The sequence below is a fragment of the Nipponia nippon genome, unplaced genomic scaffold (assembly GCF_047370975.1).
Source record: "Nipponia nippon isolate SJK-2023a ecotype South Korea unplaced genomic scaffold, ASM4737097v1 scaffold_5, whole genome shotgun sequence".
NCBI classification, from domain to species: Eukaryota; Metazoa; Chordata; class Aves; order Pelecaniformes; family Threskiornithidae; genus Nipponia; species Nipponia nippon.
Genome location: NW_028262369.1, coordinates 60,078,716 through 60,102,082, shown reverse-complemented (window position 1 = coordinate 60,102,082; position 23,367 = coordinate 60,078,716). Strand labels below are relative to the sequence as shown.

The following is a 23,367-nucleotide window of genomic DNA, read 5'->3' as shown; positions in this document are numbered from 1 at the left end:
TTCTCCAGGCTGAACAACCCCAACTCTCTCAGCCTGTCTTCATAGGAGAGGTGCTCCAGCCCTCTGATCATCTTCATGGCCCTCCTCTGGACTCGCTCCAGCAGGTCCACGTCCTTCTTATGCTGGGGGCCCCAAAGCTGGACGCAGTACTCCAGGAGGGAGAGAATCACCTCCCTTGACCTGCTGGTCACGCTTCTTTTGATGCATCCGAGGATACAGCTGGCCTTCTGGGCTGCAAGTGCACATTGCTGGGTCATGTTGAGCTTCTCATCAACCAGCACCCCCAAGTCCTTCTCCTCAGGGCTGCTCTCAATCCATTCTCTGCCCAGCCTGTATCTGTGCTTGGGATTGCCCTGACCCATGTGAAGGGCCTTGCACTTGGCCTTGTTGAACTCCATGAGGTTTGCACAGGCCCACCTCTCAAGGTCCCTCTGGATGGCATCCCTACCCTCCAGTGTGTCGACCACACCACACAGCTTGCTGTCATCAGCAAACTTACTGAGGTGCACCCAATCCCACTGTCCATGTCGCTGACAAAGATGTTAAGCAGCGCTGGTCCCAATACCAACCCCTGAGGAACACCACTCGTCACTGGTCTCCGCTTGGACATCGAGCCATTGACTGCAACTCTTTGAGTGTGATCATCCAGCCAATTCCTTATCCACTGAGTGGTCCATCCATCAAATCCATGCCTCTCCAATTTAGAGACAAGGATGTTGTGCGGGACAGCATCAAATCCTTTGCACAAGTCCAGGTAGATGACGTCAGTTGCTCTTCCCTTACCCACCAATGCTGTAACCCCATTGTAGAAGGCCACCAAATTTGTCAGGCATGATTTGCCCTTAGTGAAGCCATGTTGGCTGTCATCAGTCACCTCCTTATTTTCCACATGCCTTAGCATAGTTTCCAGGAGAATCTGCTCCATGATCTTGCCAGGCACAGAGGGGACAGTGGATGCCCTGCTGTGTTGTCCCTTCAACACATATCAGGGTGGTTGAAGTCCCCCATGAGGGCCAGGGCTGGTGAATGTGAGGCTGCTGCTATTTGCCTATAGGGGCCCTCATCCACTCAGTCTTCCTGGTTGGGCAGCCTGTAGCAGGCCCCCACTATAACATCACCTGTCCCTGCCCTCCCTTTAATCCTGACCCATAAGCTCTCGGTTGGCTCCTCATCAGCTTAGATTAAAGCTAAAAATCAAAAATTAAAACTAAAAAATCCCAGCATTGTTTAAGAAACGATTGGACAGCTTTTGTACGGGGGTGGGACAGGATTACTGTATCCAAACTGGGTCTGAGCGATAATGGATTACCTGGAGAATCTGTGTCCTAACCCTTACTAACAAATTAGTTCAGTTTGAAAGACACTACCAGGCTACACACACCTTGTTTAGCTGTACAACAAAAATGGCCTTCATGGCAATCTGAGTTCTTGAAACCAAAGAATGCCACTTGGAATACATCAACAGCATAAGACACAGAGGCAGCCCTCCCTGGTCAGGTCCTTTCTTTGCTTGCTCCTTTTGTCCCTAACAGTAACTACCACCCAGCAGATACAATTATAACTTTATCCTCAGTCTCACAGTCTATTTAACACTCACATTGTGTCGATCAATTAGTTCAATGCCTGAAACAGCTGTGTTCAAAAAATGGCAAGTAATAAGAAATGGTGAGAGAATGGATAAGCCAGAGGCAAAAGCTCAGCCCTTTAAGAATCACATTCTATTAAAGGAAATTACAATGAAATTCCAATTCCCTTAAGGTTTACTACCAGCTCTTAAGATGCACGAAGCAATCTTGGAAGTGTTTATACATAAGGTTTTTATACCTGATCAGTGTATTCACAGAGTTCACATCCAAGATATTAGACTAATTTTTTTGGCACGCTGTTTTGATTTTATGGTGGGAAGACTGAAAGAGCAGACTTGTTATGCCAGCAACACAGGTAGCAGACCTCAGAGAAGCAACTCTAGGTAATGCAGACCTCTACAAGAAGCTTGCTTCTGTATTAACAGGTTGAGCCCACCCCAAAAAATTACAATAGATTGCTGTAAGAGCATAGCTCGCTACAAACCCGTTGATCTTTATTTTCTAATACTAAAATTGTAGATTGCTTGGTTAGACAATAAGTTCTGGGTTACCAGATGCCTTTCTGCTAGCCTGAAAATCGTTAAGTCTGACAGTATATATTTGTTCCACCAGCAATACAGAAGCATTTCACCAACACTCACAGAGAACCTTTCTTCGCTTACTCTAGTTCACCAAATAATGATATTTTTGCCAGGGTAATTAGACAAGAATGTACAAATGTTACTAAAAACACTGCGTAGCCCTCTATAATTAAAACACTGACATTTTCTACATATACCAACATTATCCCTTGTATCCACACGCAAGCATACTATTTCCCAGAGCCCCTAGATTCCTCCACAGTTCATGTAAAGGTTAGGTCACATCACTGTTTCAATGTACTCATTTCACATCAGGGCAGATTTAAATTTCATATTTAATAGACGTTGGAATAGCATGACCTTTGGGTATCACAAAAAATGTCCCAAAAGCCCACTTCAATTTTCAACAGATGTTGATTCAACATATTTGTCAATGTAAATCCTCTTAGAGCTCAGCAGCACATTCAGCAAAGCAAGAAAAATCAAGACCAGCACACACACATTTCTTACGTGAGAACGGATATTTTAAAGAAAACAGATTATGGGAAATGCACAGTTGCAAAGGAAAGTAATAGGGCTGTAGACGATTCAAATTTAAACTGACTTATTTTCTAAAAAGCACATAAAGTCATATCTACTATTTTCCTAGCAACTCTCAATTGAAAGAACTTCAAGTTTGCAATCAGAGAGAAACAAGAAGCGATTATACAGATATTAAAAGAAACAAACAAAAAAAACCAAAACCAGTAGGCTGTTATCTTTTACTGTTCATAGTCAGCAAAAGCAATTATGATTTCATGTTTCCATGTGAAGACTCTAGTACATTGGCACCAGTATAAACAGCCATATCTGAAATACCTGAATCTAAAGCGATGTGTGTTTTAAAAGTGAATGGAAAAAAAATGTGAAACTACAAGAGTTCAATAGGAGACTGGAGCCCAGGGATTTCTCTGCATGTGAAGCACACCAAGAGCCTTTCCTTGCTCTCCTGTCATCCTAGTATGTTAGCTGATAAATGCTCCATAATTAGAAGACCCAAGTGGGGATGCCTGAAATCCATCTGACCTGAGGGAACAAGTTTAAAAACCTGACCCAGCTTTTAACGTGCCAGATACTCCTGTGTTCCATTTCTGTCTGCTGGAAGATGCTGGCGAAAGCAGACAGAAGAGACAGACTCAACTAAATTTGGTATTCAAATGTGGGATTAGAGAAAGGATATTTTGGGACATAGGAAGTACTCAAAAGAGGAAGGCAAAGAAAAAAAACAATATTAAATTTAAATCAGATACTGGTGAAGGGAAAGGTCACAAGATATGCAAGAGCAGCGACAGAAGGAAGAAACGTTATTATGTTCCCTCTCTGCGCTCGAGGCATCTGTGGGATTGTGAGAACAGTCTGCAGAGAATCACCAGTGGGACCCCTTGGGACAGAGGCATCATCACTTCATTGCAGGCAATATTAAAACACAAGTCACTGACCAAACAGCTAAACCAGTAAACAGGCAAATAAACTGCTTTTGTGGAGCTCACTTCCAGTAAGCTTTCCGTTCCGGGAAAGATAAATCAATCTGACACTAATTACATCTAAAAACTGCAAGTAATGACATTATAGTAGGAAAAACCCAACTCTGAGAATCTACTTTTGAAGAAGCCAGAAGCAGTTGGACATACCATCTTGCTTGTTTCTTTGACAAAAGTTTGAACACAAATTGAATAATCCACTCTCATTCACACAAACCTTCTGACAGCTAAGGGGAAAGAAAATTGTTGCTCTGAAACTTAACTATCGTTTTTGCATTTCTTCACATGCCAATAACAAGCACTGCCCTACCTAATTACCAGGTATTAAAAATAGGAACACATCAGTGGTGATGCACCTGACAATTTTGGTTTACCAAAGGCTCTGATTTCTTGTACAGCAACATATAATACAAAAATAAAATCTAAATATTTTCTCAGGAGCTCATGAAGCATTGAAGAACTAGAAGGCATCCAGTGTTTTTGCAAGTATAGTGTCAGGATTAAGCTGTATCACAAAAGAAACTCTCATCTTGCACACAAAAGCAGCATGCAGGAAGGAGAAGAGAGCTGTGAAAAAGAGCAGTGACAACCAGCAAGGAGCTAGAAGCAATAGGAAACAAAGAGGCTTCCTCACCACATCCAAGACTGGAACACAGCTCGGATTTGGCACTATCAGATCACTTTCCCTGTACGCTGTCTCCAGCTCAACTCTTAAATGCTGCGGTAGTATTTAGGTGGATAAAACCACAGTCCATGCCAAGCTGCTGGCTCACAGGCTGCAGGCACACAGAAGGGCAAAGCAGATGCAACTGAACAAACCCACCTCTTTTCAGATCACACCCAGGATATTTTACTGAAAGTACATTACAAAGCAATCAACTTTCCAGTTCTAGGTCAGAAATTTTTAATGAGCAGTTAGCTCAGTGTTCGGTGCCAATAAAACTGAGTGCCTATCTTAAGTCCCTCAATTAACAAAAGTTATTTCAATCTATTCAGTGGAGCTTCCAAGTCAGAATTAGCCACTTGAAGTTTTACACCAGAGTTGTGCCATTTATGTGCGATTATACTCAATATCCAAAATATCCATCTCTCCTTAACACAGAAATAGCTAGCTTTGTTAAAACTTCCATTTTTTATGTCTGACAATAAACCTAACATTTTTCAAAGGATTTGAAAAAAAAACACCCTCCCCTTCAGAATTCCACACCCTAAAGGGGTACACACTGTATCAGAAATTCTCTTACAGGAAAACACGACACACTGAAGGGATAAAGGAATAGAGAACAGGATTGCAGGCTAGATGCTGATGTGCAAGTCAAATCCATCCTGGGGAGGCACTGCTTCAGTTAACCAGGGATACACTCCTTTCTGCCCAGTTTTTGGTTTAGGCATACATCCACGTCCCAGAACAAGCAACCCTCAGTTTTGGAAACAGCGTTAGACAGTCAGAGTTAGCTAGTGTCTTCTCCTCTCTCAATGCCCAAAACTCTCAAGCTGGTGAGGCCATAAAACTGCTCCTAGCTCTGCTCATCAGGAAATACTTCCCAAGCCTTGCGCTTCACACTGCCCTCCACACTTCATGCTGCTTAGGTAAGTTTGTTTAGAGGCAGAATTAGAAATCCATCCAAATACACATAGGAAATATCTTTGGCACTGAGGTCTAACCAGCAAGTACTCTAGGTAGGGACAGCTGTCAAACTAGTACAGCGGTCAGTTATGGCACATACCTGCCAATGTGAAATTATTACTTCCGTGCTTTTTCCCAGCCTTTGAATACATGACTTCTGTACCCTTTCTGTAGCCTCCAAAAATCAGTAGTTTTTAACAGCCTGACCAGAACTTCCACATTTTCATAACAGAAAATTATGTCACATGGTCATTCATGTACTTGAAGTCATTTACACACTGCAAGCACTGTATGGCAACTAGATCAGCTCCTCCTAAGTAATTAAAACCTTTAAATTCCTACCAGTGAAGTATTGCCTTATTTAGTATTTATTATGCCACATCAAGCTTTAATTTCAGCAGTTAAAGCTTCTACAACCAGGCCGTTGAGAGTTGCCTTACATTTCTTGCTACCTACCAGCAACACTGGTGGCTCTCCATCCTCAAAATACCTAAGAGTACCTGCAAATGAGCTCCAGCACACCAGACTACTCAGTTTAAGAGATTACCATCTCCAATTGCTCGTCTCATTCTCCTGTAAGAGGTTATACTACTCGCAGGGCAGAGGATGAAGAAGCATACAGCAGCTCTTCTCCAGCAGCAATTTACCTTACAGCATCTTACTTTTAAAAGTATAGAACAAAATCATGGGCAAAGATGCCAGGCTGGAATCTAGCAATCACAGTAACCTTAAACCGCAGTGATCTGCACCAGAACAACTCATCTCAGCTACACATAGTATGAAAAACGTGTTCACTAGAAATTGGCCAACACTAACTTGCAAGACTGAAGACCAAGCCTACCCATATGGCTGCTTTTTAAATATATTTTTGCCTGATGTTATATTCTTATTTCAATGCAGATACCAGTTATTTTTCCAGCTTTAGCTGGGGAAGTTCTACAGCCTACTTCTTGTTCCCTAACTGAAATAAGGTGGAAGAAAAGGAGAGTGTCTTGGGAGTAGATAGTTACAGATGTCTCCCCATAAGAAGCCCTTAAGCACTTCCCTCATCTTTACTGTGCAATGAAAGCCCAAACATGAGCTATTTTTCTACTATGTGCAAGGCCAGCTATTCATCTTTAGTAGATTCAGGGTAATGAGCAAGAGCACCAGATAACACCAGAAGCAGAAAAAGCTTCACAATGAAATGACCATGCACTTTCGCTTCTCAGAAGCATTTCTGGTATTTAAAAAAAACAAAACAAAACCAAACAAAAAACCCCAAAACTCTCACAGTCAGCTTACAACTACCTGAAGGAAAATTTGGCTTACTGCAGTTCTCCACACCCCCCCACCTCCCCTTCCAATGGAGAACTTCTCCCCCAAAAAGTATTTCAACACAAGCAAGACAACAGCTGATATTTCAGAGCTGCTATTTTTAGGGTTTGCCAGTGAGCGCTTACATCTAGCTAGACAGATTCACTGCTCCTGGCAACCTGCTGACTTGACAGGAGGGACAAATACCTTGTTTCACAAGCCCAAAATGCTATGTGGATTACGTTCCCTGCAACCAAAGGATAAAAAAAAAAAAAAAAAAAAAAAAAAAAACCAAAAAAAACCAAAAAAACACCCACACACCCAACCCTGAACAGTGTTGAAAGCCTTGCCAAGCACACTTGAGCTCCAACTTGATTCAGCAATGGGCCTGGAAAAACATCCTTCTAGATGAGGTAATGATTAGTATTACATCCTGCAGACAAGCTCAGCATCTGGGCTTGCAAAGAAAAAGGCTGGGCTTCCCATGTTGTTAATCCTAACAGTAGTCTCTTGCTTGACTGAAATAGGAATCACAGTTCCTAAACAGCTGTTTCCTCGGACAGTGAGAGAACAGCTGAAGAGGACTCAGGCCAGGCATGGACACAAAAACAGGCAACTAATTATTTAAAGTTGCAATAGGCATACTGTGAGGCAGATTGTGCATTGGGAGACAGGCTACAATCACCCATTTAACTAAAACAAGATGGGTCTTAAGATTTTTGTCTTGCTTTTTAAACCATCCGAAGCTGCTCCTTCACATGTTTCCTTGCCATTTGTTGGTGTCCTGGTTTCAGCTGGGATAGAGTTAGTTTTCTTCTTCGTAGCTGGTAGAGCGCTGTGCTTTAGATTTAGGATGAGAATAATGTTGATAACACACTGATGTTTTGGTTCTTGCTGAGCAGAGTTTACACTCATCAAGGACTTTTCAGCTTCTTGTGGTCTGCCAGGTGCACAAGAAGCGGGGAGGGAGCACAGCCAGGACAGCTGACCCAGACTGGCCAAAGGGCTATTCCATACCATATGACATCAGGCTCAGTATAGAAGCTGGGGGAAGAAGAAGGAAGGGGGGGACACTGGGTGTGATGGCGTTTGTCTTCCCAAATAACCGTTACGTGTGATGGAGCCCTGCTTTCCTGAGGATGGCTGAACACCTGCCTGCCCACGGGAAGTAGTGAATGAATTCCTTGCTTTGCTTGCGCGCGCGGCTTTTGCTTTAGCCATTAAACTGTCTTTATCTCAACCCATGAGTTCTCTCACTTTTACTCTTCCGATTCTCTCCCCGATCCCACCGGGGAGGAGCGAGCGAGCGGCTGTGTGGTGCTTAGTTGCTGGCTGGGGTTAAACCACAACAGTTGGATATATAGACGTAAAACATTAGGAAAAAGGAGAGCATTTGATGAAGAAGAGCACATTTGCTACATAAAATCATCACAATTTTGCAACAATTTTCCATGCCCTACTGGCAAGCGTTGCCTACAAAGTCCTCCTTCCTTCCTATATTTAGGTCAACCGGGCTGAGTCAAGCCCTCCATGAGCATCCCTTGCTTTCATAACTTTCTCTTTTCTAGAAGAGAGACCTACAGCCAGGCATGCTTTTTCAGATCATTTGTTCTCTTGGACTGATACGTTAACACTCATAAAGGCAGAAAGTAATGAAATTAAAAAATAAGTCAGTTACAAGCAACTGGTGCTACATAAACCAGACTGTTTCTAAGGGTTTCTCTTGGAATATTTATCTGGCTTACAAAAGTCTCCATGCATCTCTTAAATGCCAAGTACTACTCAAAAAAGTTCCACCACTATACTAACGAGGCACACAGATCTTACACTAGCGTTACCTAGTATATTCTCAGGGAATACACTGCTTTAAATGCTCTGGTTTGCGTAACAGTTCAATAAAGTTTGCGTGGCTTGTGTTCCCATATATAAATATCCATTCTGCTTGTGTTAGCTTTGACTTTTACCAGATTGTTTCCATCTCTCGTTATGCAGGTCACCCAAATTCTCACATAAACCAGAGAATTCTCCCCCAAATTATCCCCTCGATTTAAACGCCAGGCTTTTAGATTCCACATACAATGATCACAGCATCTCTTCACTAGCCCTGAAACTCCAATTTAGGCTTTTGAAGTTACTTAGTGCCTTCTTACTGTAACCAGTGAAGCTGGCTGGCGGGTTTCACCTGCATTTTGAGCTACTTCTATTCAGCTACACTTCTGCTCCTTCATAGGAGTGGAGCATCCCAATTTTTTAATCGCTAAGAATGCAAGTCAATGCCCAAACTAAAAACTCTAGTGAAACAATCAAATTTACAGTCCATAAACTGATTATGTCAGTTACTTAAAAAATAATAATAATGTATGTATAAGTATGTAGGTGACAGTTCTTGAAATTTTGAAAGTGACATACAGTGTACAAAGAGTGAAGAAGCAACCCTAATAGTAAAAATAAAGTTATGTTATGAAAGAAAGTAATGTTGCTTGAACTACTAACTTCAAATTAATTACCAGCTAAAGAGTTCTACTCTGTAAATTGCTGGATGAAAAAAAGAGAAGATTTCTAGCACAGAGATGACATATGGCAGGGCTGTTTTTCTGAGCAGTGTTAACACCCATCTGTTTGCAAAACATTAGCAAGACAAGGTGTAAATGACTTTCCTAACAGAAACAAGAAATTTACCTTGACCTTGTTCTTATTCATTCAAGAAAACAGAAACCAGTAACTAATATTAGCTGCCTATAAGAGAAATAGCTTATTTATGCAGATGGCAGTTCCTCATTGGATTTGCAAAATTCTTTCTGCTCATGTAACACTTAACTATTACTGTAGCTAGCAAAGAGCACGGTAGGAAAAAAAAAATATTCCCCTAGAAACAACTTCTCAAGTTATCCCATCAAACCCATCTAACGCAAGTAGGAAAAAAGCCGCTTTACAGAAGGCCAGAGTCTGTAAGGTTCAGCAGCCCAGGGCTCTCCCTTCCCGAACCACACGTACACCAGCCTGAGAGGATGGACAGATGTCTGCACAGTATGTGCACGCGATTACTGCTGGCTGTGCTGGCACAGACCTCAAGGAGTATCAAACTGCTAGATTTTGCAAACACTGCTGGCATGTATTCACTGACAGGAATAAAATAGCCCAAGAGTTTCCATTGACCTAAACACAGAATAATCTACTAGCATCAACACAAGTCTGAAAGCGGAGAAGCCTATCATTGATCAGCTTCGCTCTCATCTGTAAGAGCTGACACCCGGAAAAAATAATCTCAGCAATACAAGCTAGGTGTGCGTACAGCAAATCCTGAGTGGCAGTCATCTGTGTCTGTTAGAAACCCAGAACACCAAGTTCTTATTTTAACTATATTTACCACCCATTTAATTACCATGTAAGTCAGAAACTCAACAGCCAGATTTAGGGGTATGGTACTACTCTTTCCTGATGGGCAAGATGATTTACAGTAACTGTACCTTCTACTTCTGCTCTAAACAGGTCTAGACAAGGTGATAAACTACGTGCAGCTGATCTAGTTCAGAAATTGCCTCAAACATTAAAACTTACTACTACTGTTTAACATTACTAATAGCGCTACTAAAACCCTGTCACTACAATATGCTTCACTTTTACAATTTCCTTCCGCTTGCTTAGTTACTTCCTCTTAAGACTGTTCTCACATGCCGCGGGGGCAAGGACTCCCTTTTTCACTGCACAAGGCTCTCTCTCGGTCTACACAAGACTGCATGTACACAGAAAGACATTCTGGCTGCAAATTTAAAAAAAAATATGCTTCAAAAGGCAGGAGTTTAAGAGTCTTTACAAGCCTTAATGTGTCCTTGTAGAAGCACGCAGTATAGCAAGAACCGCTGATTTTTCAAGATCTTCTGACAACTACAAAATACAGCTCAAAAGTGTCAAAGCAGCACAGTCCTTTTGGAGGAAAACCAAAAGCAGAGGAGATGCACACATTTCAGCTTACTCCCAGAGATCCCAAGGTGAAAGTACCTCTATGAATAAGTCTAGTTTGGATGCTCTTTTTGACTCCCATTTGAACACAGCAAAATGAGGTCCTAGAATCTGCTAATAACTTGCAAGCCCCTGTGGCTTCTGAATAACAAAGGAAGACCAAAGGAAAGAGAAAAGTGAAAACGTATGCACAAACACAACATGTCTATGCCTCAGCTTTGCCTACACACCTGCGAGGAAGGCTGGAAGATCAAAAATGTCAGTAACCCTTGTACCCTTCTCAACATGAAGGCTCTCAGCATCTTTATTAAGAGGAGACAAAAGGCTTACTTTACATTTTTTTCAAGATGATATGGAAGAATTCTTCTGGGATCTCTTGTATGGAGAACGGGCAGTTAAACAACAAAACCATTATAAGCGCCTAAAACCCAAGACACAGTAATGCAAAGAGTTAAAATAATATGGGAAAATGCTGAACCTTGAACTTGGCAGTTCACAGTTTTAGCACTCAAGGGAAAAGATAAAAGACACGCTTGTGTTGGGCTTTTTGAGCAAATGGAGTTGTCCTTTAAACAATCCCCAGAAGGAAAAAAAAAAAAAAAAAACAAAAAACCAAAACAACAAACAACAAAACAACACAATATTTAAGGCTTCAAACCACTTCACAATACAGTGAAAAGCAGTGCATAAGCTAAAGAAAAGTGAAAGCAGGAGAGAAACTTGCAGAGAAGGACAACCTAGGCCCCCTGTTACAGATTGATGTTTTCCTTGATCAAATGACAGCATGGCCAGAACACAGTTGTGGAATTTAAACCCTCATCCCAAAGCAATTCCTGGGATGTTGTCATGACTCAAACTCCAATAGACAGCACAATCACTCTTACTTGCTATCTTATGTCCAGGACACGAGACGTTTTTGACCTCCTACCTCAAACTCCATCCCTTGGAAACTTCCCCATCTTCTCATCATACTGCCACAAAGATGTGACTTCTGGAAACACGCTATCCAAATCATTCACACAAATTAGCCTACTGCATGTACTCCAAAGATGCTACAAGCAACTTCAAAACGACACACAAGAATAGTAAAGACTTCCCACGTCAGGGCTGCCATTAGTGATAGTATCCGAGGTGCACAATGTTACAGCTAACTGAATCTAACAGCCAGTTGCCACCAAAAATAAGCTGCACATTAGCATTCATCTGATCCTGCTGCGACCGTGATTCAGGAAAGGAAACCAAGAGAGACTTAAATCTCTTCCAGAAGAGCAATTTATCCTGTAACCCATCTTGGGGTCAGAGCAACTGGAGGCGGGGAGAAGACACACATAACCCATGCTAGGGGAAGAGGATGACCACCTTCAGCAGCAGCCAGCATCGGATCAGCTTAGACACAGTGAAGAACAACCCAGCTGCCGCTCATCCCTATCTCAGGTCGGGGTTTCCCCGTCTCACCCATCGGAAGACCTGGGAGGAAGGCCGCAGAACAACCTGTGTCAGCTTTAGTAAACATAAAAACCAAATTCATGTCATCCTATTCACCACTGAACCAATGCAACTGTACACAGCAAGTAAGAATAAGGAGGTAGAAAGAAAACAGCCATCAGCTGGCTTTAACTGTTTGAAGTCAGATCAAGCACAATGCCGTGTCTAGGGAGCAGCAAGCCTAACTCATTAAATATAAATATAAGCAAGCTTCCAAGTTAGATTGTACACTTATGCCTATGTCTAGCAGCATCTTGCGGTCTTCTGGTTTACGTTTTTATCTTTTATAGGTACCCATAAAAAGCCCGAGCGGCCCATTTTCCCGTTCTCAGTCATTAACGCCAGCCTCGGCAGCAGCAGACAATTAATTTCCCCTCACGGAGGGGCTGGAGCAGGGAGGGATTTCTGCCCGGGCTGCCACCGCACGCCGTTTTCCTCACGGATAAACACTTTAACCGCTTCAGACTTAAGCGGTGCCCTAGGATGATCACAAACCAGGCCGACACTGTTTTGATGAACGCGATTTTTATTTCGCCTTCCACCAGCTTGCCCTTCAGTCGCCGTCGTGCCCGTTGCCCGGGGGCGCGTGCGCGGCGGTTGGGGGAGCCCGGGGGGGGAAGGGGGGAGTCGCCGCCTGCCGCTCACCTCGCGGGCGATCTGGTTGAGGGCATCGTCCTCCGCCGTCAGGCGCTCCCGGTTCGGCAGCCGCTTTCGCCCGGCGCCCTGCGTCCCCATGGCGGACGCGCTCCGCCGCCGCTCCCCGCCGGCCCCGACCCTCTCGCCGCTGCTGCCGCCGCCGCCGCCTCTACCGCTCGCCGGCGCCGGCGTGAAGAGCCCGGCCGTCACCGCCCCCCGCCGCGCGCATGCGCCGCCGCCCCCTGCCCTGAGGGGCCGGGCCGGGCGCCGCCTCACGCCCCTCAGCGGCCCCCCGACAGCGGGAGGCGGGCTGGGGGCCGGTTTCCCCGCTCCCCTCGCACCCCTTCCTCCGCAGCAGCCCCCTCAGCCGTGGGCAGCCCCGCCGCCCCGCTGGGGGCCCCCTCCCCGCGGCACCCGCGCCCCTGGCCGGGCGCAGCCCCAGCCTCCCCGGGCTTCCCAGCCCTCTGGTGACCTCCCCTCCCGAGGCCTCCCGTCAGCAAAGCTGAAGAAAATTTCCCTGAAATCGGGGAAACGGGCGTCGAAACCTCACTAGCTGTGAACCTGGCGGGGTTTCTCTGCCACAAATACGGGGCGAGTGGGCCAGAAACCCATCTCTTTGTGCTGTGAACCTTCACCTGGCCGCGTAGCCCCGGGGGATCCCTTCAGCCATGAATTTTCCTATTAAGTATAAGTGGATGTGATTAATTCTAGTGTCAAGTACATCACTGCTTAATTAATTTACGTTGACAAGCAGCAAGTATTCTCTGGGATTCCTGTCACAGCCCTTGTACTTCAATTTTCACAATAATTCCTTAAATATGCGTTATAAGTCTCTGAAGCTGAGGATACCAAATGTGTTACACAGACGTGTGACAGAAAAAGGGCTGCGAACCCCACCCCCCTTACTGACAAAGACCAGCAAGCTGCATTTAATCTTTACGACTTAATTTTACCATTGATAAAGGTAAAAGGCAATGCCTGCCCGCTCTGGTCAGCCCGATGTTTGTCTGGCAGTTTTCATGCACGATGGCCGAGATTTGGGTCATCCTCAAATTCAAAACTGTGTCAAGCAGTTTAATATATCATCCCTTCCCATGAGGGCATGTATCAGAGAATAAAGCAATCGGTGGCTGTTTCAGGAAAAGAAAAAACCCTAGCTTTATCAGAATCTTCAGAATCCCTTTCCCCAAGAGGGGATAGATGCCCTCCATTGGTCCCAGGCTGGTACTTGTTCTTCAGAAACTATTTAATTCTCACTTGTTGCTTTTTATACGAGTGACATCAAAGTGCTATATTTAGAGCCGGTGCCTGTGCTGAAGCGATTGTCTCCGTGTGATTGCCCTCCGCTCCACAACGCAGTGCCTGCCAGCACCCAGCACCGCACGTGGAAACACTGTCGCCCAAACTTGGCGAGAGATTGTGCAGACCTTTGAGGTGCAGCTGTTGACTTCAGAGTAGATGAGTAATTGAGAGCTCCTAACAAAGCCCTGATCAGCCACCCCGCCAGGCAGGTCCCCTCTTCTCAGCCCTGGGCTCTGCAGCCTGAACAGAAATCCCGACATTTTTGAGACTTTTTTCCTGTTTAGCATCACTTTCAACAGGGAACTGGAAGCCCAGCCTCTCCTTCACCTTGCCATCGCTCCAGCTCTCGTTCAATGTCTACAACCTTCTTAGAGCAGCCAAACACTCTCTTTTTTTCAGACAGCATTTGGGCTGTGCACGCACTCACCACTCACGTTACAGTTGTTTTGGGAACCATGGCTCTTCTGGGTAGTGGTATTGCATTGATACTGCTTCTTACGCCTGGGACTATTTATAAGAAACAAATTATTATTTTGTCAGCAGAAGCAGATAGATGAGTTCCTCACCTTACTTGGGCATTAAAAGCAAGTGTCTCACACCCTGAGATTTGGCATCAAGCTTACTCTGACCCCACATGAGTGGAAAAAAAAGCACCTGCTCTGCAAGGCAGTGCAGGGGCCTTGAAAGTGAGCTCTGACCCTGCTACGGAGGCAAAGCCTTGCTGTGTCTGGCTTTCCTAGGTTTCCCACAGGCTTCCCTTCTTCAGCCACCTCAACTCCAACCTCACCTCCCCAAGACCTGGCTGAGCACTATTACCCTTTCAGGCTCCACATAATTTGTTCCCTGAGCCCTTACCCTTGCATTTGCCTCTGCCCTTTGAGGAATTCTGGCTAAAGAGGCGAGGCAATGCCTTATTTTTAGGCCCGTGTTACCCAGGGATCTCAGCCACCTGTGCAGCTGCATCACTGTATCCATGCAAGGAATTTCCAGTTCAGTGGTGCAGTAAGATCTGCATGAGTGCTGTTTGCCTCACTGGCTGAAAGCCTCACAGAGGCTTGGCCCTACAGCCAAACTGAGGCTTGTGCTAGACAGGTTTATGTCTAAAAACCTACTATGGAGAGGGCTTTGTAAGAAAGACAGATAGACAGACAGATAGGAAGGATGGAAGGATGGAAGGATGGAAGAAGGGAAAGAAAGAAAGAAAGGAAGAAGGGAAAGGAAGAAGGGAAAAGAAGAAGGGAAAAGAAGAAGGGAAAGGAAGAAAGAAGGAAAGAAGGAAAGGAAGAAAGAAGGAAAGGAAGAAAGAAGGAAAGGAAGAAAGAAAAAGGAAGGAAGAAAGAAAAAGAAAGAAAGAAAGAGAGAGAGAAAGAAAGAGAAAGAAAGAAAGAGAAAGAAAGAGAGAAAGAAAGAAAGAGAGAAAGAAAGAAAGAAAGAGAGAAAGAAAGAAAGAAAGAGAGAGAAAGAAAGAAATTTAAAAACAAAGCAGAGAATTCAGAAGAGAAGCTGTTGGGTGACTGCAGTCAGATTTCAAATCACACATTGAACATGCGCTGCAGTGTAAGAACTCCGTCTTTTTTCTTGCATTCCAGACACTTATAGTATTTTTTTTCTTTGAATATAGTCAAAATAAGCCATCTTGCTATAAAAATACTATACATACAGAATTTGTCCAAATAAATGTGAAATAATGATTCAAATACGTTAGTTTTGGCTGTGCTATGAAGTGCAGTGAGTGCAGCTGAAAATGAAATACTGAAATGTACATTTCTTATTTTAACAAGCAACATGAAGTTGAGGCTCGCTTTGTCTGAGAGTCATAACTGTGATTAATGATACTCGGACAAGACTGAGTACCCTGTGCCAGTTTCAAAGGGCTCTATTTTAAGTGCTTAGTACGTACCTCATTCTCCAATATCCTGTGTACAAGGAGGCCATTTGATGCAGAGCACACCTCAAAGATAAAATTTTCCCTCTGTGCTGCTCTTAAACCAAGCCATCTTGTAAAACCTCACTCTTGAGAATCGGAACAAGCAATCAGCTGTTAAAACTGCTGCTGCTCGTGTACTCAACAGAGCGCTTTTACATAATAAAATGAGTGTTTTTATACTCTGTGCAGCAAAACATGATTATGCCTCTATTAGTGGCAAGCCCTGGGATAGGGGAATCCAGTGGCTAGCTGATGATGTTAAAAGAAAATGCAAGAGCACCTCTCCGCTACGCCGTAAGATCGCAACATCTGCCAAACCTGAAGGGAAATCTGACAGCTTTAACAAGATGTCCATTAGTCCAAGGAGAGTGGAATGCTTAAATACCTTGGAAAGGCCTATTTCATACCTAGGAGGCCAATATTTCATGTTGTCACAATATGTGAAATGAGCAGAGCTCCATTAGCATTGTAACATTTTGCAAACATAACAGCAGTGTTATCCAGCAGGGTCTGTAGATTTATTAATGGAAAAAAATTACATCACAGACAAGTATGTGCTGGCACTGAAATACTACAGAAAAAAAAACCACTGGTGCAACTAAAGGGCTTGTACTTTATTACACCTCCTAAGGAGCCCAAGATGATCCTCTTCAGCAAATCCAACCTCCTGGGAAAAGCTTTCAGATGTTGTTGCCACATTTGAGCAGTGTCAAGACAGGGCTCAGGAGACTGGTATTGTCCATGCAGATTTTGTTCGGATGAGATTCATTACTGTTACTTCATCTCTTCAAGTCAGCAGAGTCGCTGTTTGCATCAGTGGAGCTCTGGCACGCTAGGAACCTTGCTTAGCTTCGTCACGTATAGCCTGGGGCTTGTAGTTACACAGCAACTCATCACAGCAAAGCCATAACTGATAACCGTCTTCCCAGGTGGTCTAGAAAAGAGATTAATGAGCTTGGATTGACCAAGGAGAATACAGTCCATAAAGTGGTGGGCTTCCAAGCCAAGCTTTTGGAGGACTGGAAAAAAAAAAACATCCCACAATAGCAGCAGATGATTATCTCGTTCGCTTTTCGCCAACAGCAACTTACTTGCTATACCAAATGTGTTTTTTTCTGAAGAGGGCTTATTTGTTGTCTTCATCTTGCCAAAACCCCTCAGTGACTTATGGGCCTCCTCTAGTCACCCTGGCATGTCATGAGAGATAGTTTTTCATCTGTAAATTTTTCACGGGTCACTGAAGATGCCACTTTGGGGATCTCAAGGTCTCAGAATTGGATCCCTTTCAAGGCTGAGGAAGAATCTTCCTTTGGAGGGTGTTTTTCAAAGGTTAACCTTGGGGTTGATTTCGTTTAATATTTTCATTAGCGCCCTGACACAAGTAGGACAGCACTAATGAAATACACTGGTGACACAGTGTTATGAAGCATCACCAATAAAGGAGGATAAAGTCAGACAAGAATGGGAAGAGGTTAAGGACTTGAGAAACAAGTGGAATGAAATCAAGCAGACAGCAAATATCATGTCAAGGACTAAATTCGTGATCTCATCCGCTGTAAATGAGGGAAGAAGAGGAAGTTCTGGGGTTATAAACTGATCACCGGTTGGTTGTGTGCCACCATCACAACACTAACACCAAAGAATTACATTTAATGTTAGAGCACTTCAGGTAAGGGTCGACCGATGCAAATATTTATACCATTGCACAACCATCCGCAAGACCTTACCTAAAACAGTGCCTGCAAGTCTGCTTTTCCATGTCAAGAAGAAGTCAAACTTGCATAGCTGTAGAGAGAAAAGCTCCTAGGATAAGCAGCAGGAGGACCTTTCCTGAGATGAGAAGGGGTTGGCTTGTCCAGCCAAAGGCAGAAAAACTGCATCTCTTTTCTATAAACTACTTTGGAGAAAAGGGGTGGGGATGACGCTATGTAAAGCTTAGAGCCAAGTTAGCACAAAAGCATACAGCTAAACAGGCCACATATAATTGTAGTCTGGAAATCAGACGTTTCTTGCCAAAGTTCTGGACGTGCATCCGAAAGCAGTTTTTGGGTAGCCAGGGTGAAGTGTGTTAAGTCTGTGGTAAGCATTATACTGAGAGTCTGTCTGCCTTAATGAGCACTAGCCCAAACACTGCGGGTTCTCTGCCCTGCCACTAAATTTGGGACATGAATATACACCACGGCTGACACTGCAACAGCCCCAGAGAGGCTGTTCTGGCCCCACTGATGTTCCTGTTTGGAGGACGTAAGCTAGCCTTCACCCAGACTACCACTGCAATCATGTAAGCTCTCCATTACCGTGCCAAGCAGGGAACTTACCTTCAATTTGCAAACTGCCACTGAGCTCGCTGAAAACTGTCCATCTCAGGCTAAAAATGGTAACTCGCTCAACACAGCCTCTGTGGACCTAATCTAATTAGCAGCAGACACACCACGGCTCAGAGAGTTTCAGCATGAAGCAAAGTGAAGCCAGCTCCACAGCAGCTGTAGTTGCAGGGAGCCAAACCTATCCTAGGCGGCTGAACAGCAACCGATTGCTGCGCCTGGCCCACAAAGACGGCCTGTTATGGTCTGCTGTTTGCTATCTGCGCTCCTGTCTGCTGTTGCCAGCCTGCCACAGCACCGCAGCGAGCTGCAAAACCTGGCTGTTCCACCTCCTTTGGGTTCCCCTCTTGCCGTGTAAAAAAACCCTAAGTTTTAAGAGAGCCCCAGGCTATTTTCAGAAGAAAAAACATCATACATCTCTTCCACCTAGCCTAAAAACAGTCCTAGTTTCCTACCTCAAGTGCTGTGGGGATAAAACCCATTCCAGACTGCGAGACACTTGGGCATTACAGTGACAAGACCTGCATACCCCCTGCCTTTTCTTCCCAGAGCCCGGACAGAAGGCAGGCAAGAGATCAATATACATATTTAATTTGGGAATACAGCCTCTACAACTGTACAAAAAAATAGTCTGAACTAGTTAGTCCTTCAGCCGGACAAAATCAGGATGGCTTTGGTGAAAACAATGCATTACGTCAGCTGAAGCAGCTGAGGAACTGGGTCTGCATCACTTTGGGATTAATATATCAAAGCATTCCTCCTGCCATTGTGCCGGTGTCCTCGCCCCGCTGACGGCGTGTAGACACGAGAGCGAGGAATCACATGGCCTTGCTACAAGGGCCCGACACTGTCTGCTTATTTGATTTTCCCCATGTGTTTTCTGCTCCATGCTGTGTGGCCTCATCCACTCCCATCGCAAATGTTGCGGAGTTAAGCTGAGCCACATTTTCCAATCAGGCCCTCCAGGTTTTCTTAAACTCCAGTTGTTTTGTACTGCAGTAAAACAGCCACAACACATGGTCTAAAAACAACCAATTGTTTGTAGCAGACCAAGTGCTTGCGCTAATTAGTCATACTGTTCCGTAAAATGGCATATGAACATCATTTTGGAAAAGCTTATGTGAAACCACATCACAGTTTAACTCCCTCAGCTGGAGTGGAAGAGGGGGAAGGAGGTGCCGTTTGTTGTCCCTGTGGAAATCCATCCAGATTCATCCAAAGTGCAAATCAGAGGCAAAACATCCCTTTTCTCAAGCACAGCAGAACTTAACTGTGCTCTGCTTCTAGCCATCTTTCATACTTGTCAGGGAAGAGGTATTTTCCACTCCCCTATTTTATAGCAAAATGAAAAATTGCCATGTCTCTTCTCAGGGAACGGTTCCAACCACTTAACATCAGACAGAAGAGCACCTGTGTCTGATGTCTCGTGGTTCTGCATTATGAACTGAAGCCGTGCATTGCTACCCATCTCCTCTCACCTCTCCGGTCACCCACCTACCCAGAACAGCAGCAAACCAGCAGTGTCAGCTAATAATTCCTGGCTTAAAATAAGGCATGCTGGTGCTAAAGGATTTCAGATTCCAGCTGTGATAATCACTAGTAGGGCAGGAAGGTGGGTCATTATAGTTTCCTGAAATAAAGAAGTTTGCCTAAACTGGGAAGTGAAAGAAGATACTGGTAACAAAACGTTAGAGGAAACAGAGACAAAACACTTCAGATGTTACAGTGTGTTAGAGTGCGTCTGAGTTTAAGTCATAACACATTTTTCTGGCATCCCTAGCATTCCTGTTTTTCCGTGCACAGTGACTGATGAATGGCATGTGGGACTGACTCATCTGCCCAGCCCGATTTCCCTCGCTGTGCACCCCCGAGCCAATTCATCCGTTAGTTACTGCACCCCATCCCAGCCCGGCAGCAGTTACCATGCTCTGCAATTTTCCTGTCGACTTTTCCCCAGCATTAATTATTACGGCACTAAAACCCTTCTGATCCTTCCCTGTAGAAATGTGAAGGAATTGGCTCTTCTGTTCTCCATCAACAAAGAACCAAAACAGTCAGGCAAGTGTTGTCAAATTCTCCAGTATTTAGTTTTCCCTCTGACTGCAGTAACAATTAAAAGATTTTTTTCCCAAACACAATGAGTTGCCAGAACCCTTTCATTTCAGCTGCATGTATAAATAAATAAATAAAGCATTGAATACCCCAAACTGGACAGAAAGCAAAATGCGTGCTTACATCTAGAAACCACCAACTTCCATAGCTGGCTGAACGGCTTGCCAAGGACCGGGCTGGAAACAGATGGCAGAGGCAGGAACAGAATGGCCTCAGCCACAAGTCTCTGCTTTTCCTTTCTTTTGCCTTCTGCCTTTCCTAGTTGTGCATTTCCCTAAGGAGAGCTACTCAATATATAGCTACTTATTGCAGGGTTTCCACCCCTTATTGGGGTTTCCAGCCCCTTCCTGGGCACTGTTAGAAGAAGGCATCTCCTCAGGGACTGACAGACACCACCTTTGTTGCCCAACCTCAATTTCTACAGAAGTTTTCATCCTCCCTGACCTTGTAGCTGTGGTGGCAGAGGGGAAAGGCAGGAAAGACACTTCTCTGCAGTGGTCTTTTTTGGGGCAGTTACTAGTTTAAGTTTCTGAAACATCCTGAGCGCATTAGTGGCTCAACCTAGCTAATTAGAAATTCCCAAAATAATTTTTAATACCTTTTTCAATTATAAAAGGAGTTGCTCTAGCTAACAGCAGATAATGGTTCCCCCCCCCCCCGAGGCATCTTTGTTCCTTCCTAGTTTATTGGCAACAGATGACTCATTTCACCTCTGCATAACGCTGACTGCTTTACTACTCTTCCAGCAGTGGCTGGTGTTAAACGAGGTTGCTCAGGCTCATACCGATGAAATAATTTCTATTTTTGTGCCTTTACAGATGATGCCTGTAACACCCAGTGCATGAGACCGAAAACCAGCCGAAAAAAAATTTAGACCTGACCTGAAAAAAGCAAGACTACGATGTGGCCACCGTCCTGTTGCAAAGCATGGAGAGGCAAAAACCATCATAAAATGCCCTATGAACGTGTCTGTACTATACATCCAAAAGCTGGGTGGGGACTTCAGGGAAAACAAAATTATATTCACACCCACACGAACTTTCCAAGTCTGTGCTAGACAGCATTACTTAAATATTTCTCTTTCCAAGCACTGGCAAACCGTTTTCAGTTGCATTCATTACAACTGTCTCACAAACACAGACAGATGAAACACTTCTGGGGGAGATTACTGAGCTGGGAGCAACTTTCGGCTGTCAGTGAGCTCCTATAGCCCTTCATGTAGAAAGGTACCGCCTACAGCCATTTTTAGCCTAGTTTCCTAAGGGAACATGTGTGATCACTCTGTAAGTGTGTGCCGGTCCCAGACTAATAGCTTAAGCCAACTGGCCAGTTGCCGCCAAGTTTATGGGCGAGGTCAAGGTCCATCCCAAACGCGATATCCCCACTGGCAAAAAAGCAGCACACGGAGCTCATGCTAGGCACCAGACCATGCACGTGGAAGAGAGCGCTTAAGTGCTTTAATCATGTCAAACGCTGCAAAACCTGCACCTTGTTAGATAACAATGTCTCTTTTTTCACAGAACTGTTTTCCTTCATTTCTATACCCTCTGGGAGCCAGCTCTCCCTTTGAAGCCGGGTACCCAAGCTAGAGCCCAGGGTCTCTCCATTGCAGCTCTGTTGGCAAGGTGGGCTGGACTGGCGGAGTGGGGTCCTCCTGGCCAGCCTCTGCTGAGTAAAAGAGAACGTGAAGTTTGGGATAAGCAAAATGTTCTATGCATATATTTTTACTAGAGAAAGCCACACGTACCTTTCACAAAAGCTGCGATTTACTTATTAGACATATGGCAAGAACCACTCCATGCACTAAAAGGGAACACTGACTACTTTTCATATGTCTTTCCACCCCACCTCCAGCACCCTCAGCAGGGGATGTTCATAACAACTGTTAAACACATTTTGAGAAATCGCAAGGGATTGTGGCTAGCACGTAATGAGTGTTGGTAGGCAGCTGCCTGTAACAGTCTCTAGCCAAAGCATGGCTCCTCTCAAGAGGAAGGAGGTGGGCGGCAGACATTTCCCACCTCAGCACACCTCTGTGCTTCAAGGCTATTTATTGTGACCCGTCAAGTGTAATTTCAAAGGTGTAAACAATATTACCTGTCTCTTCAGACTGATAGCAGGCAGTGCAATAGGAAAGCCTTTCTTGTGGTTCACACTTCCATTCTCTTTGTAATTTAATCCCACTATACTTAAAATGTTTATTGTAGTCAGTAGTTTTTCCTCCTCGGTCTTTAGCACATGCTGATGTTCACCATCACATCATCTGGGAGCCATTAATATTAAGCTTGTTTAATGTTTCCAAGCCAATCTCTGGAGTGTTTTAGTGATGTTAATAATTAATACAGGAAGACTAGCACTTTAGAAGCCTGAAGCCGTTCATGGCAGGCTTGGTTTCGAGCCTCAGTGTAAATGATCTGTTCATCATTACAACTCCACCAATCCTCAAAGTATTTCTTAACTCTGTATCAGTGCAACAGTGAGGAGCCCAATCTTTCTTCATTAACAAAGGCACAACCGTTCCTCCCCTCAAAACTGACAAAATGATCTTTTAATGCTCCATTGCAGCAGTGACGATCCTTGCCTGTATGATCACTAGTGGGCTGCCCTGGGTCTTCAGGCTACTGTGGATCTTCGGCTTCAGGACTTGAACTGTAGTTCATCTTATGGCATCAGTTCATGACATTACTGCAGGCACAGAGAAGGAGAAACAGCAAATACCAGGATGCTTAGAAAAAGCATTTCCATTCCAAGCCTCTGTGATTAACTTTTTACCCATGTTTTCTAGAAGAATCATTATGCAAACAAGGGATTACATGTTTAACAGCACAGGTATGGCAAACAGTTCTGAGAACATAATTTGTTATGGCCTCTGGATGGACCAAGTATTTTGAATTCATTTTGCTTACTGTGGTTTCAGATGTTTCTTCTTGAAACAAATAGGCTTTTAAAAATAGAAGAGACCCAGCCTGTTCCCGAGGCTCTGAATCTGCTGGCCGCTGACAAGGGCCAGG

The 23,367-nt window shown here is 44.3% G+C and overlaps 1 protein-coding gene across 10 annotated transcripts in view; it reads right to left on the bottom strand.

Moving 5' to 3' along the window:
* LRRFIP1 (LRR binding FLII interacting protein 1) overlaps positions 1-12,885 on the bottom strand; it is a 120,235-nt gene extending 107,350 nt beyond the window's left edge. For 4 of the 10 annotated variants that reach the window (XM_087730715.1, XM_087730714.1, XM_087730716.1 and 1 more), the window contains exon 1: positions 12,701-12,883. In XM_087730715.1, the coding sequence (XP_087586841.1) occupies positions 12,701-12,790 (90 nt within the window). In that variant the 5' untranslated portion in view covers positions 12,791-12,883. Of the gene's footprint in view, positions 1-12,700 lie in introns of all 10 variants that reach the window. The other 6 variants (XM_087730719.1, XM_087730721.1, XM_087730720.1 and 3 more) reach the window with 2 other exon arrangements.
* Positions 12,886-23,367: the final 10,482 nt, after the last annotated feature.